Source organism: Quercus suber, unplaced genomic scaffold (genome assembly GCF_002906115.3).
Source record: "Quercus suber isolate HL8 unplaced genomic scaffold, Cork oak 2.0 scaffold_390, whole genome shotgun sequence".
NCBI classification, from domain to species: Eukaryota; Viridiplantae; Streptophyta; class Magnoliopsida; order Fagales; family Fagaceae; genus Quercus; species Quercus suber.
This window is the reverse complement of record NW_027069842.1, coordinates 297,368-310,332: the sequence shown is the minus strand read 5'-3', so window position 1 is coordinate 310,332 and position 12,965 is coordinate 297,368. Positions and strand designations below refer to the sequence as shown.

General features: G+C 38.0%; 3 protein-coding genes across 3 annotated transcripts; 1 reads left to right on the top strand and 2 right to left on the bottom strand.

Moving 5' to 3' along the window:
* Window positions 1-1,547: 1,547 nt before the first annotated feature.
* Window positions 1,548-3,764, bottom strand: LOC111992639 (protein RESISTANCE TO PHYTOPHTHORA 1, chloroplastic). Its single transcript, XM_024024502.2, has 4 exons — window positions 3,415-3,764; window positions 2,664-2,874; window positions 2,057-2,226; window positions 1,548-1,968 (listed from the first exon to the last, which is right to left on the bottom strand). The coding sequence occupies exons 1-4, from the start codon at window positions 3,658-3,660 to the stop codon at window positions 1,942-1,944; spliced, it is 654 nt and encodes a 217-aa protein (XP_023880270.1). The 5' UTR covers window positions 3,661-3,764; the 3' UTR covers window positions 1,548-1,941.
* Window positions 3,765-5,779: 2,015 nt separating this feature from the next.
* LOC111992624 (uncharacterized) lies at window positions 5,780-8,353 on the top strand. Its single transcript, XM_065760999.1, has 5 exons — window positions 5,780-5,783; window positions 6,682-7,129; window positions 7,235-7,370; window positions 7,649-7,841; window positions 7,935-8,353. The coding sequence occupies exons 1-5, from the start codon at window positions 5,780-5,782 to the stop codon at window positions 8,351-8,353; spliced, it is 1,200 nt and encodes a 399-aa protein (XP_065617071.1).
* Window positions 8,354-9,882: 1,529 nt separating this feature from the next.
* Window positions 9,883-11,618, bottom strand: LOC136062199 (uncharacterized). The gene is made up of 2 exons (XM_065760998.1): window positions 11,019-11,618; window positions 9,883-10,845 (listed from the first exon to the last, which is right to left on the bottom strand). The coding sequence occupies exons 1-2, from the start codon at window positions 11,616-11,618 to the stop codon at window positions 9,883-9,885; spliced, it is 1,563 nt and encodes a 520-aa protein (XP_065617070.1).
* Between the last annotated feature and the right edge of the window lie 1,347 nt (window positions 11,619-12,965).

The following is a 12,965-nucleotide window of genomic DNA, read 5'->3' as shown; positions in this document are numbered from 1 at the left end:
GTTTACATGTGAAAGAAATTAGAAAACTCCTTGAAACAAACTTTGATGTTTTCTACTTTTCTTTCAATTATATTGCTTGAGCTTGAGGTGCATAGATTTTCATCATAATTTGTTATCGCTTATATAAGTATATATTGAGATGGCTTTCAACACGACATCTTGGAACCATGTATGAGTTTCACTTGCCTGCATCAAACAATGGCTAATTGAAGTGTAAGTACAACAAAAGAGTAACATTTAGATTTATCCACAGTGAGAGGAACATGTTTAGAGGTTTTAGGTTCGTTGTGATGTGCCCTTAATGTGATATACATTACAATGATGTGACATTAAGATTTTTGATTTATTTTATTTTTTCTAACATTATAATAATTTAAAATTGCAAAATATATCATATTATCTTAATCTCATCACATTGCTAAACAATTTGATGTTGTATTCTTGTATTGAGATTACATTAATATAATATTACAATAACGTAATATTACGGCGTAATATAACATCACGGCGAACCGAATGCCCCTTTAATGTTATTGGCAACCTCCATTTTATCTAGATTATAAGAGGGTTTCTAAAATAAAATAAAAAAAAGATTATAAGAGGGTTGAAGCTAGCATATATATATAACCTGTAATTTGGGCAATATACAATCTCCACATATGATATACTTGGTGGGAGGGATTTGAGATAAGAGTGGGCCGAGTCAATTTCGGTCCAATCTGCTTGAAGTAGGCCCAGTTTGATTATCTCACAAGCCCAACAAGTATAGGCCATACCTGAAATTTAGCCCACACCAATTTAGGATATAAGAACTTAAAAGGCCCATCAGTCTTTAAAACCAGTAAGCCTTAGAATAAGTCCAGGTCCGAACCCCTTAAATTAAGCCCCAAACCCTTTTCTTTAAAAATCAGAACCCATATCTAATTTAACTAAATGACCCATAAAACTTCTTGAAATTGCACAAAAGCCACTGAATCTTTGTGAACTGATCAAATTTTAAATGAGCCAATTGTATATAGCCTTTAATGGGATGGGACAAAATTATATTTGGAATGAGTCCATTTTCTAATTGAGGTTGTTAAGCCATACTAAATGAATGATTTAGGGAAGATGTATCCTTAGCGCATTTGTTAATAGACTATTCTATGTGAATTTTGATATCACTTAAAAAAAAAAAATCAATTTTTTTTTCTTTTCTTATAAAATGTTTATAATTTTTTTTTTTCTAAACCAATATCCTTAGAGGATCCGTTAACTTTTTTCTTTGTAATATTAGTCAAATGATGGAATGAAAATGCTTCACAAAGTTATTTATTTGTCTGATAGTGATAGGATTGTATTCATTTATATTGAGTTTTGGTCAATAATTTCTTATGCAATGAAATAATATCCCTAAGTAAATAAAACATTATATTTCTGCATTGTTTTGTGCTGGTTTTACCCAATTAGATGATTCAATTAAGTATTATTACTATAAGGAATAGTAATTGCAAGCATTACTTATTTACAACTATGCACATGAAGCAAACAAACAAACAACAATTCAAGACTCACCATATACAAATTTATCATTAATTAGTTTTTCCATATGAACTTTGAACCATATACATCCTAAACATGAACAAAAGGGAAGAAGAGAACAAGTAGAAAAAACATGAAAATTTTTCCTAGATCCCAAACTTTGAAGCATTCACGGTAACTTGGTATATATTTATCATTACATGTTTAGAAGAAAGAGGAAGGTATCTTGTTTCATTCGCCTTGGTGAGGCAATCCTGGTGCCCTGTTAATTCACAAATCATCTTCATCTTGATAGCTAGTAGGGCAATGGTAGGCTTTAATAAATTTCATGTCAGACATGCATCACAAGGTTATAAAATTGAGAATCCATGACAGTGATGAGATTATTATCCAACTGAAGGCAGCCATCACTTTGACTTCCTAGTCTGTTCTCTGCAGCCACCCAAACTGAAGAAAAAGAATATATTTCAGTAGAGAGAAACACAAACTAACAAAGGAATACCAAATTCAACATCTCTGAAGAAATGAAGCTTACTTTCCATGCATACATTCCAAGGAAGGCTATAGTATCTGCAGACCAGACAACTGCAAAGGACTTCCAAAAGAATGGAATTATAACATTGATTAATGGGATGAGGAGAAACAGGTAGTTAAGAGCCTCCTTCTCATTCTTTGAGCAGTCTCGGGCTCGGAGGGAAGGAATTGCTGCAAGTGATAGAAATTTTCTCGGTAAGATGCAGTTCTGTAGAAACTGAAATTGTAGTCTAGTGTGGGTAATTTTGAATGGTAGTAAGTTTAACTTTAAGGTATGACAAACAGAACTACAATTGCTAAGAGTACTAAAATTGGTTGCTTTAAATCCTATCCTACAAGTATATGGCTAATTATCACACACACAAAATCCTGTAAAGCTATAACCAAAATTGAGTTAGGTGATTTCTTTGACAGCAATAACATGTAGTTCCTAAATGCTACTTCTTCAAATCTAATTTTAATAAGAATAATCTTAAGCATGCAAAAATTATAGAGAAATCAAACGGTTTGGATAGAGTTCCTTATCAAATATAAGTTTAACATTTTGTTCATATATTTGACACATCAACTAAGAGTGAGGTTTAAATTTAGTAGGGGGCATAACTTACTGAACATCCAAATAGACCACATTCCCATTAGTCTCCATAGGTCCGGTTCATTTGATGGGAAGATGAGATTAAAAGACAGAGCTCCACCTAACAACATTGAGGCATAACCTTGAACTTCAAAAACAGTGTACAAGGCAGTTCCAGGTACAGCAGGGTTTTTGGTAGCAGTGGAAGCCCTTGGTGCAAAGGTTGCAGCAGTCTTTTGAGCAACCTGTCAAGGAAATTTAAAAATAAAAATAAAAGCATATCAATGATCAAGCCTTTTCTCTCATATATTTTAAGAAATCAAAAAATATTTCACTAGAGAGCACGTTGCATACAACTACCCGTAGTCGAGTAATGTTAGGGACATATTATTTTTCACAACTAATATAATAGTTCTGGTTGGAGAGTCCATGGTTGATACCACTTTTGCTATGTCATAATCATAGTCATGACTCTCAGCAAAAAAATAATAATCATAGTCATGACAGGTCATGTCAACCGTTGTGAAAAAATTTGTAAAAAAATGTTTTGTCCATAAACTTATTGCCCCTAATCCTTGGCTGATGTACCTTTTTTTTTGCTGAATTCTTGGCTGATGTACTTACAACATAATGATATACACATATTCATTGGGGGGTCAAAAAATAAGGACAATGATACATGAATTTTCGATCTCCAAAAACAGTTCAACTGGGCATTTTTAAAAACAGTTCAAACATAAGGTTTAGAGCTAGGTTCACCCAGTAGAGAACAAGCATGTACCAACCTTTTTAAGGTCTTTGTCTAGTGCAAGAGGAGCAGCGGTGGAGGACTTGCTTGCTTCAGTGGGTTCTGCTTGTGTCTCTTTCTTGGGTTCCTCTACTGTTTGTGCATCTACTTCACTGGAACTGGCATGTATTTTGAAGCTTTTGGTGCGAGCTTGAGCATGGGACAAGCTGTTTCTGAGGATTGGAGTGAAACGGAACCTTGTAATTTTGGTGTTGCAGAGAGACGTTGGGATTAGAGTGTTCATGTTGTGCACACTGTTTTCAATGGTATGGGAGACAGACAGAAAGAGATAAGAAGCCTAAGGCAGCTGAGAGGGACAACAAAACGGCATAGTTTTTGCCAACTGAATTTTCTTGTTTCAGTTTTTTTAAAAGAAGTTATTCTTTAATTCTTTTTGAGTGAGAGAGAATAGTGTGAAATAATACTAACATTTTTTTTTTTATTGAACATATAATATTAACTTGATAGTGAGGCTAAAATCATAAACATAAAGAATTAAAAAGGATGTTATTATCTCTTAAAAAAAATTCTATTATCGTTGAGTTATTACTTGTTTGGTAGAAAGACTTTAAAAATTGAATTTGAAGACTCACCTTTAAGATTAATTTTTAAAATACGGAAATCAGAAAAATAATGATTGGATAATGATAAGTTTTAAAACTAAAATGCAGAAACATATATCATGTATTTTTTTTTTTTTTAATATAAGCTTCAATTTGAAGCGTGATTTTTTTAAGGTGATAAAGTAAAGCTCCTTAATTAAGAGATAGAAGAATTTGTGCAAATATATTGTTCTATTATTTTCAATTTACTATAACTATGTCATTAAAAATATTTTTTTTGTCTTGAAAGTTGAAAGCATCCTCTAAATTGTTTTCAAAATAATTTTTTTTTCTTTTTTTGAGATGATTGAGAATCTTGTTTTGAACAAAGAAAATAGAATACAATTTCTAAAAACTATATTTATAATCATTCACCAAAGCCAAAGCTGTCAAACAATAAATTCAAGTGTAGGAATTTTGTAAGGACCAGATTTGGATTCTAGCCCAAAGATATGAACGGACTTTGGCCCAAAAAGCCCAAAACAATGAATTTGTAGAGAATGGTTAGAAAACTGGGCTTTAGTTAATCAAACAACAAATTGAGTAGATTGATGGTGAAAGACTAAAAATGGATGATTATAGAATGAGTAATAAGTGTCTGAAATATCCAGGAGATGGTTCTTATATAATGATCTTAAATAGAGTTATAAGTTTGATTTAGATTGCTACAGTGTTTTTCCCTTACTTTTCCGATCTCCTTTTCTCCTCACTCCTTCCCTTTTATACTCTTTCTCCTTTTCATCCTATCTTCACGTCATGCCAGATGGTTGATCTTGATACTTGTCTATCAGCACCTCCCATAAGTCTTCATGTAGTAGTTGTAAGGTTGAAATCACTGTTCAGTATCACCTCCCATTAATGCGGTCAGGGAGTTAGCTGCAGCGCATTTATGCGAAGGTAGTGCTTTTTCCTTGGATATTTTAGGATCCTTCCATGTCTTGATCTTCCCTAGTGCTTATCTTATCAATTAAGTATTTCTGTGACTTTCTTCGAATAGCAGACCATCTCTATGAACCACGGCCTCGGTCAGCCAGGTGGCACTTATTCTCGACACAACCCCTTAGGTCGTTATGATCTAAATTGACTTATTTGTTTATTAATATGGTCCATTTTGACAACTTTACCCTATTCTCGGACACTTTTAGTCCTGGCTTGGGCTTTAGGTCCATTATACAAAATGTTAATGGATCCCCAAGCCCAATACCGCTACAATAACCCCTCAAAATTCTGCTTTTAGCACCTTGGGTAGAAATGAGGATTTTGATATTCTCGGGTATTTGTTAGGCCTCTCATGTCTTATCCTCCGCTAGTACTACTACCCGTTTTAACTGCCCAAGGCACGCCCCTGACGCTTGGGCGTCCAAAATGCACCCTCATTAAATTCTGATGGCGCTTTTTTTCCCACGTTCAACGGCATGATGCAAATCCAACGGTGGAGAATTTCCTGGGGTTACGAGCTGGAATTTTCCTGCTTGTAACTTTTGTGTCACTATAAATAGCTTCATAAATAAATCCTTTCATTACTTCCATCAATCACACAATTCTAGAGCTCATACACTAAACCTGCCACCTTCTCTCACTTCTTCGTGCATCTACAAATACAAAAAACTTGTCTGAGGATCTTCTTTTCAAAACCTGTAAGTTTCCTCGAACCCTCTTAGCTTCATTTCTTTCCACATATTCTCTTTTCATCACCCTTTTTTCTTTTTGGTTCCATTTTCATTTCAAACTTGTTGATTTCTTTTCACAACTTCTTAGAAAATGGGTAAGTTCAAGCGTTTAGTTGAATCAGAGGAGGATATAGAGAGATTTAGGGCCGAGTATAGGATCCCACCAATAGTGGGCATTAGATACGTTGCCCAAGGGCTTTGGGCAGACAATAGGAAAGAGAGAGAGGTGGTCATCCAATGATCGCCTTCATAGAGGGAGGGATGACCATCCCCATGGGTAATCTTACCAGGAACTTCCTTAGTTCTTTAGATTATCCCCCCACAACAATGCGCCCCAAATATGTTCAGAGTATTAGGGAGTATAGAAGCCTTGAACGAGAGAATGAACCTGGAATTGACACATTATGATATCAATTGGGTATACAATCTACACCATTTGAAGGGGTAAGGACACTACCTTAAGTCAAGGTATCCTGAAGTAAGGCTAATCCAATGCCTCTTTACATCAAACAAGGGGCTAAAGGAATATTTTTTAATCTTTTCTGGGGAATGACATGACAGCCTACCCTGTCCAACTAGAGAGGGAACACCAGGTGGGGGTCTAGTTGTAAATATGTACACCTTGGCTTATATTTCCGTTCTATTTCATACTATCTCTGTTTTTTACCAATTTTTCCTTCTGTTTTAATGATTTTGCAGACAGACATTCTACCATACCTTAGTTCAACCTAGTTAACAAAGTGAGTCTAGACAAGATCCTACGGTCTGAGGTATTTGTGAATGAAACAGACGGCTAGTTGCGAACAGCACACATTATCCTCGGATACCAACCTATTTCACGCGCATTTCAAGTTTCAAAGTGCGTGATAAAAGCCAACGATCCTCATCTTCAACATATTAGTGTGGCCTACGAAGGATTTGTCGTTCCTGAAAGCGTTTCATTCCCAAATGGCATACCCATCACCTAGCCGCTTTTTGTGGGTATTCCCTCAGTAGAAGCATCCTCATCTCACCCTATTGCTAAGGAAGAAGAAGAAGAAGAAGAAGAAGAAGAAGAAGAAGCAGAGGGAGTTATAAATTTGTCAGACTCTCCAGAAGAATTTGAGGTGTTCAACCGATCTCCATCCCCTGAGAGTACCTCAGCTAGTTTGGGTGAGATAGGCATCCAAAGAAAATCCAAGAAAAGTCTGCTGGAACTAATAGAATCTCAACAGGGGAAGGACGCTCCTGGGGAATCAACACAGTCCAAACTTCCTCCTCCTCCTTCCAAACTTCCTCTCCTTCCTCTTCAGCCATCTTTGCCACCCAGGGTTGATCCTATTGACCCGAAAAGAAAAAGAAAGCAAAAGGGCAAGGACATAGTTGAAGCTGGGAGATCTTGCCCCAACTCCGAAGAGGAGACTCAACAGGCTGCCAAGCAGCAAAAAACTAAGCAAGCAAGGTAGAGAAGTTCAGAGAGAAGAGATAGTCAGCCACCTGAGCCTCAGGCTTGGCTTCTCGCTCTGATGATCAATGGTGAGCCCTTGAGGGATAATGCATCCATCAGGGATTTCCATAGAGGCAATGGATGCCATGTGGCCTCGGCTTTGGAGGAAGCTCTACTACTCCCAACTGATATGGCCGAGCTGTGGTCTATTAGGAGGCCAGAGGTTTTCCTTAACCTCAAAAGATATCTGGGCATGGTATGTAGCTCCCTTCTTCTTCTTCTTTTTATTTATTTTTTTTTTTATAACTTCAAAAGGTGACCACCTTTTTTGTCAGGCTGTCCAAGCTACTTTCAGGGTTAAGGAGATAACCAATTCCTACTACCGGCAGCTGGACGACGAAAGGGCGAGGCGCGTAGCAGCCGTGAACTTCGTTCAATATTGCTAATCAGTACAATAAGGACTAAAGGAAAAAACTGATAGAGAAAGAGCAAGCAAGAAAAAGTGCTAACTCGGCTCTGGAGAGTGCACAAAAGCAAGCCGAGGATCAAAGGCTGGTTTTACGTGATGCCAAGGAACAGTTGGCTTCTTTTAAAGAGCAAGTAGCGGCCCTTGAGAAGAAGTTAGCTAAAATCCAAAAGCATTTGGATCAGGCCGAGAAAGCCAAAGATGAGGCTGAAAAAGCAAGGAGGGAGGTTGAGAAGGCTATGGATGGGGCTGAGCAGCAAGGTTATGACCTAGGGGTGGTCGAGACCGAGGAAACCCTTAGGGCAGAGGTCCCAGCAGTGTGTTGAACCTACTTCACTCAGACTTAGGATGAAGCCAACAATCAAGCTGGGGTTGAGGCTTCTTCTGAGCTAAAAAAACTAGAGAGAGTATACTACCCCCCAGCTATTCGAGCCTCGGACCTCCCTTCCACCCAATGTGAAGCTGCCTCTACAGTTGCTGATCCTATAGGAGAGGCACAACCTCAAGATCCTCCTCTTCCTACTCAGCAGGAGCAAGCAAGAGAATCTGAAGCTCCCAAGGAAACCTCCTCTGAAGTGGATAAGCCCTTGGAAAATGATCTAGAAATTCCACAAGGCGGAGCAACTTCCCAAAGCTTTGAAATGGTCTTAGCTTCAGTCACCATGCTTGCCAAAGAAGATCCTAAAGAGAAAGAGAAGGTGACTCATACTGAAGTAGCCAATCAAGCTGACAAGACCTCCAAAGCTAGGCTTCAGATAAAGTTGAAACGATGAATCTTTATTTTTATCATGTAATTGCAATTTTTGTAGTGTAGCTTCCCTTTTTTAAGACATATTGTAATGGAATATGCACTTTACTTTCCTAAATCCATACAAGTTATTTTCTTTTTCTTTACTTATGCAATTTTCATTTCAATTATTCTTTGATTGAACACGGCAATTTTCATTTTGACTCTTCTTCATATTCTATAAGAATCAGTGTAAATTTAAACTATTAAACTCATAGTATTGTTAATGCATATCTTGGGTTTACTAACTTAAACAAGTTTTCTAACCTTAAGAAAAAATATTCAAGTGTTGATCAACCAACAGCCAAGTCCAGGGCACCCCAAAATGCTTTAAGTGATGCTTATGAACTTTAGTTTACATCTCCATTGGGTGACCTAAGAAAGGAATTAGGAGTTTGCCTCTTTTTAATGTTTGAGATAATGCCTGACTGACACTTCGATATATGCCATAGTGTGTCAATTTCCACTGAGTTTTATGGTCCGAGGAACTTGATATGACTTAGTTTCTGTTGAACACTTAAAAAATTAATTAAAAGATATCAATTTTTCTAAGATATGTGGTCCGATGAGCCAAGCATGACCAAGGCTCTGTTTGAAACTCTCATAGATGTCATAACATGTTAATTTTCCCACAGCATATGGTTCGAGGAACCAGACATAGCTTAGGTTCTATTTAACACTTAGAGAATAAATTAAAAGATATCAATTTTCCCAAGGTATATGGTCCAAGGAGCCAGGCATGACCAAGGTTCTGTTTGATATTTAAAATGATATCATAACGTGTTAATTTTCCCACAGCAGATGGTCCGAGGAACCAGACATAGCTTAGGTTCTGTTTAACACTTAGAAAATTAATTAAAAGATATCAATTTTCTCAAGGTATGTGGTTCGAGGAGTTAGGCATGACTAAGGTTCTGTTTGATATTTAAAATGATATCATAATGTGTTAATTTTCCCACAGCAGATGGTCCGAGGAACCAGACATAGCTTAGGTTCTGTTTAACACTTAGAAAAATAACTGAAAAGTATCAATTTTTCCAAGGCATGTGGTCCAAGGAGCCAGGCATGATCAATGTTCTGTTTGATATTTAAGATGATATCATAACATGTTAATTTTCCCACAGCAGATGATCCGAGGAACTAGACATAGCTTAGGTTCTGTTTAACACTTAGAGAATTAATTAAAAGATATCAATTTTCCCAAGGTATGTGGTCCGAGGAGCCAGACATGACCAAGGTTCTGTTTGATATTTAAAATGATGTCATAACGTGTTAATTTTCCCACAACAGATGGTCTGAGGAACCAGACATAGTTTAAGTTTTGTTTAACACTTAGAAAAATAACTGAAAAGTATCAATTATCTCAAGGCATGTGGTCCGAGGAGCTAGGCATGACCAATGTTTTGTTTGATACTTAGAATGATACTAAAAATGTGAGGTGAGGAATATAGTAGACCCAAAGAAGATGAAGAAAAACTTGCATTAATAATAATATCTTCTAAGATTACTTACATTCTAGGGGCAAGGTACAACTCTTTCCTCTAGATCTTCAAGGTAATACGCACCAATCCCAGCCACTAATGTTATATGATATGGGCCCTCCCAGTTGGATCCTAGCTTTCTCCATGTTGGGTTCTTGACAGCTCCCATAACCTTTCTTAAGACCAAATTCCTCATTGCCAGTGGTCTTAGTTTTACGTTGGCGTCATAACTTTGCTTGAGTTTGTGTTGATAATAAGCCAATTGGACCATGGCATTTTCTCTTCGTTCTTTGACTAAATCTAAACTCCTTTCCAATAGTTCATCGTTGCTGCTTAGAGTAAAAGAACTTGTTCTTAGGGTGGGGAATCCAATTTCCAAAGGAATAACAAACTCAGCCACATACGTCATTGAAAAAGGCGTCTCTCTTGTGGACCTACGAGTTGTGGTTCGATAAGTCCATACGAAGTGTTGTAACTCTTCAACCCATTTCCCTTTTGCATCATCCAATCTCTTCTTGAGTCCACTTACGATGACTTTATTCATAGCTTCAGCCTGTCCATTCCCATGTGGATATGCCAGGGTAGAATATCTATTTGTTATGCCTAGGTCGTAGCAATATCTCCTAAAGGCCTTACTATCATACTGTAAACCGTTGTCTGAGATGAGAGTGCAAGGGACTCTGAACCTTGTTATTATGTTTTTCAAAATAAACTGTTTGGCTTCCACGTCCCTAATATTGGACAATGGTTCAGTTTCAACCCATTTGGTGAAGTAATTTGTACCGACCAGTAAATACCTCTTATTCCTTACTGCCTTAGGGAAATGACCAATAATATCCAAGCCCCACTGAGCGAAAAGCCAAGGACTGAAAAGAGGATTAAGGACTCTGCCAGGTTGGTGAACGTTTGGGGCAAACCTCTGACACTGGTCGTACTTCTTTACATGGTCTTCTGCTTCTTTTGCATCTTCGGCCACCAGTAGCCTTGCGTAAGGGCCCTATGTGATAAAGACCTTCCCCTTGTATGGCTTTTGCAAATTCCCTCATGCAAATCTTTTAAAATGATCTCAATTCCCTCTGAATGTACACAGAGCATATATGGGCCAGAAAAAGACCTCTTATTCAACTTCGGATCCTCGGACAGCCAAAACCGAGGAGCTTTTCTTCGTACCTTATCAGCTTCAGACTTATCTTCTAGTAAAATATCTTCCTTAAGGTACAATACAATAGGGTCTATCCAACTAAGAGCCGCTCTTATTTGATGAATATAGGTCACAACCTTTCCTACCTTGGTAGGTCTACATAAATCTTCTACGAGAATTACCCGAGGTAGATTTTGTGCCGAGGAGGTTGCCAATGTAGTAAGAGAGTCTGCATGTGTATTTTTACTTCTAGGGACTTGTAATAAATTGAAAGATTTGAATTTAAACTGTAAATGTCTAACTTGGTTTAAATACTTTTGCATTCTAGGATCTTTGGCTTCCAATTCCCTGTGGACTTGGCCAATGACCAATCTTGAATCAGAGATCAACTCGACTACTTTTCCACCCATTTTTTGTACCATGATCATTCCTTCCAGCAGAGCTTCATATTCAACTTCATTGTTTGTAGCCAAGAATCCCAATCTTAAAGATTTTTCAATAGTAATGCTCTCTGGTGATATTAAGACTAGCCCCACGCTAGATCCCTTATGGTTCGCTATCCCATCAATATAGACTTTCCAGGGGGCAGGTTCTTGCACGGAGATCATTCCAACTGATTTTCCATCCATGTTTTGCTCTTCTATCTTTTCTTCTTCTGAGGATTCAGCAAACTTAGCAACTAGGTCGGCAAGAACCTAACCCTTGATAGAAGTGCATGGCATGTACTTGATGTCAAAAGCCCCTAAAATCGTACCCCACTTAGCCACTCTCCCTGTGTAATCAGCACTTCGTAATAGAGATTTAAGCGGGAGTTGGGTTAGGATAACAACTGTGTGTGACTGAAAATAGTGGGGAAGTTTGCGTGTAGCATGCACTACAGCCAAAATAGCCATCTCTAATGGTAAGTAACGAATCTCGGCCTTATGTAATGACTTACTTATGTAGTAAACTAGCCTCTGTACACCATTATCAACACATATTAGCACCAGACTCATCGCATGGGTGGCTACAGCAATGTAGGCAAACAACACCTCATCTACCTCGGGTCTGGACATAATGGAAGGTTGAGACAGATATTCTTTCAACTGTTGGAAAGCCATGGTACACTCCTCAGTACATTCAAATCCCTTGTACTTATTTAGTAACTAAAAGAAAGGTCTACATCTATCAGCTGACCGAGAGATGAATCAGTTTAGAGCGGCAGTCATTCCTGTAAGCCTCTAAACTTCCTTGGGATTCCGAGGTGGTTGCAGGTTGTTGATTACCTTAATCTGTTTAGGGTTGACCTTAATTCCACGGTGAGTGACCATGTAGCCCAAGATTTTCCCTAATTTGACACCAAACGAACACTTAGAAGTATTAAGATGCAGCTTGTGCTTCCTTAAGGTATCAAAAGTATTTCCGAGGTTAACAATGTGGTCTGACTTCATTTTGCTCTTTACCACCATGTCATCGATGTAGATTTCCATATTCTTTCCTAGTTGAGGTTCAAACATCNTGGTGTGAAGCCAAGACTGGCCACGATGGCCGTGTATGGGGAGTATGAATCCACCACTATAAAGTCCACATTTACCACCTTTGAGCCTGCCTACACCGGTAACTTGATCTGGCCCTTGGAATAACCACCTTCCCATCAAAACTTACCAAAGGGGAATCATAGACGGTTAGATTCTCGGGTTTTAGGTGCAACCCTTTATATAAATCTAGGTACATGATTTTCGCATAACTGCCCTGGTCTACCATCACTCTTCTTACATCATACCCACCTATTCTAAGGGTTACCACCAAAGCATCATCTTGCGGTTGGATGGTCCCTACCTTGTCTTCATCCGAGAAACTCAACGCTGGTTGAATTTCTGCTCTGGCCCTCTTCGGCCTGAAACTTGCATCCTCTGTTGGGAATCGAGCTACAGACATCACCCGATAAGCTGTGAACCAGTCCTCCCAAGTGCTGCAAAGATGACATTAATTGTGCC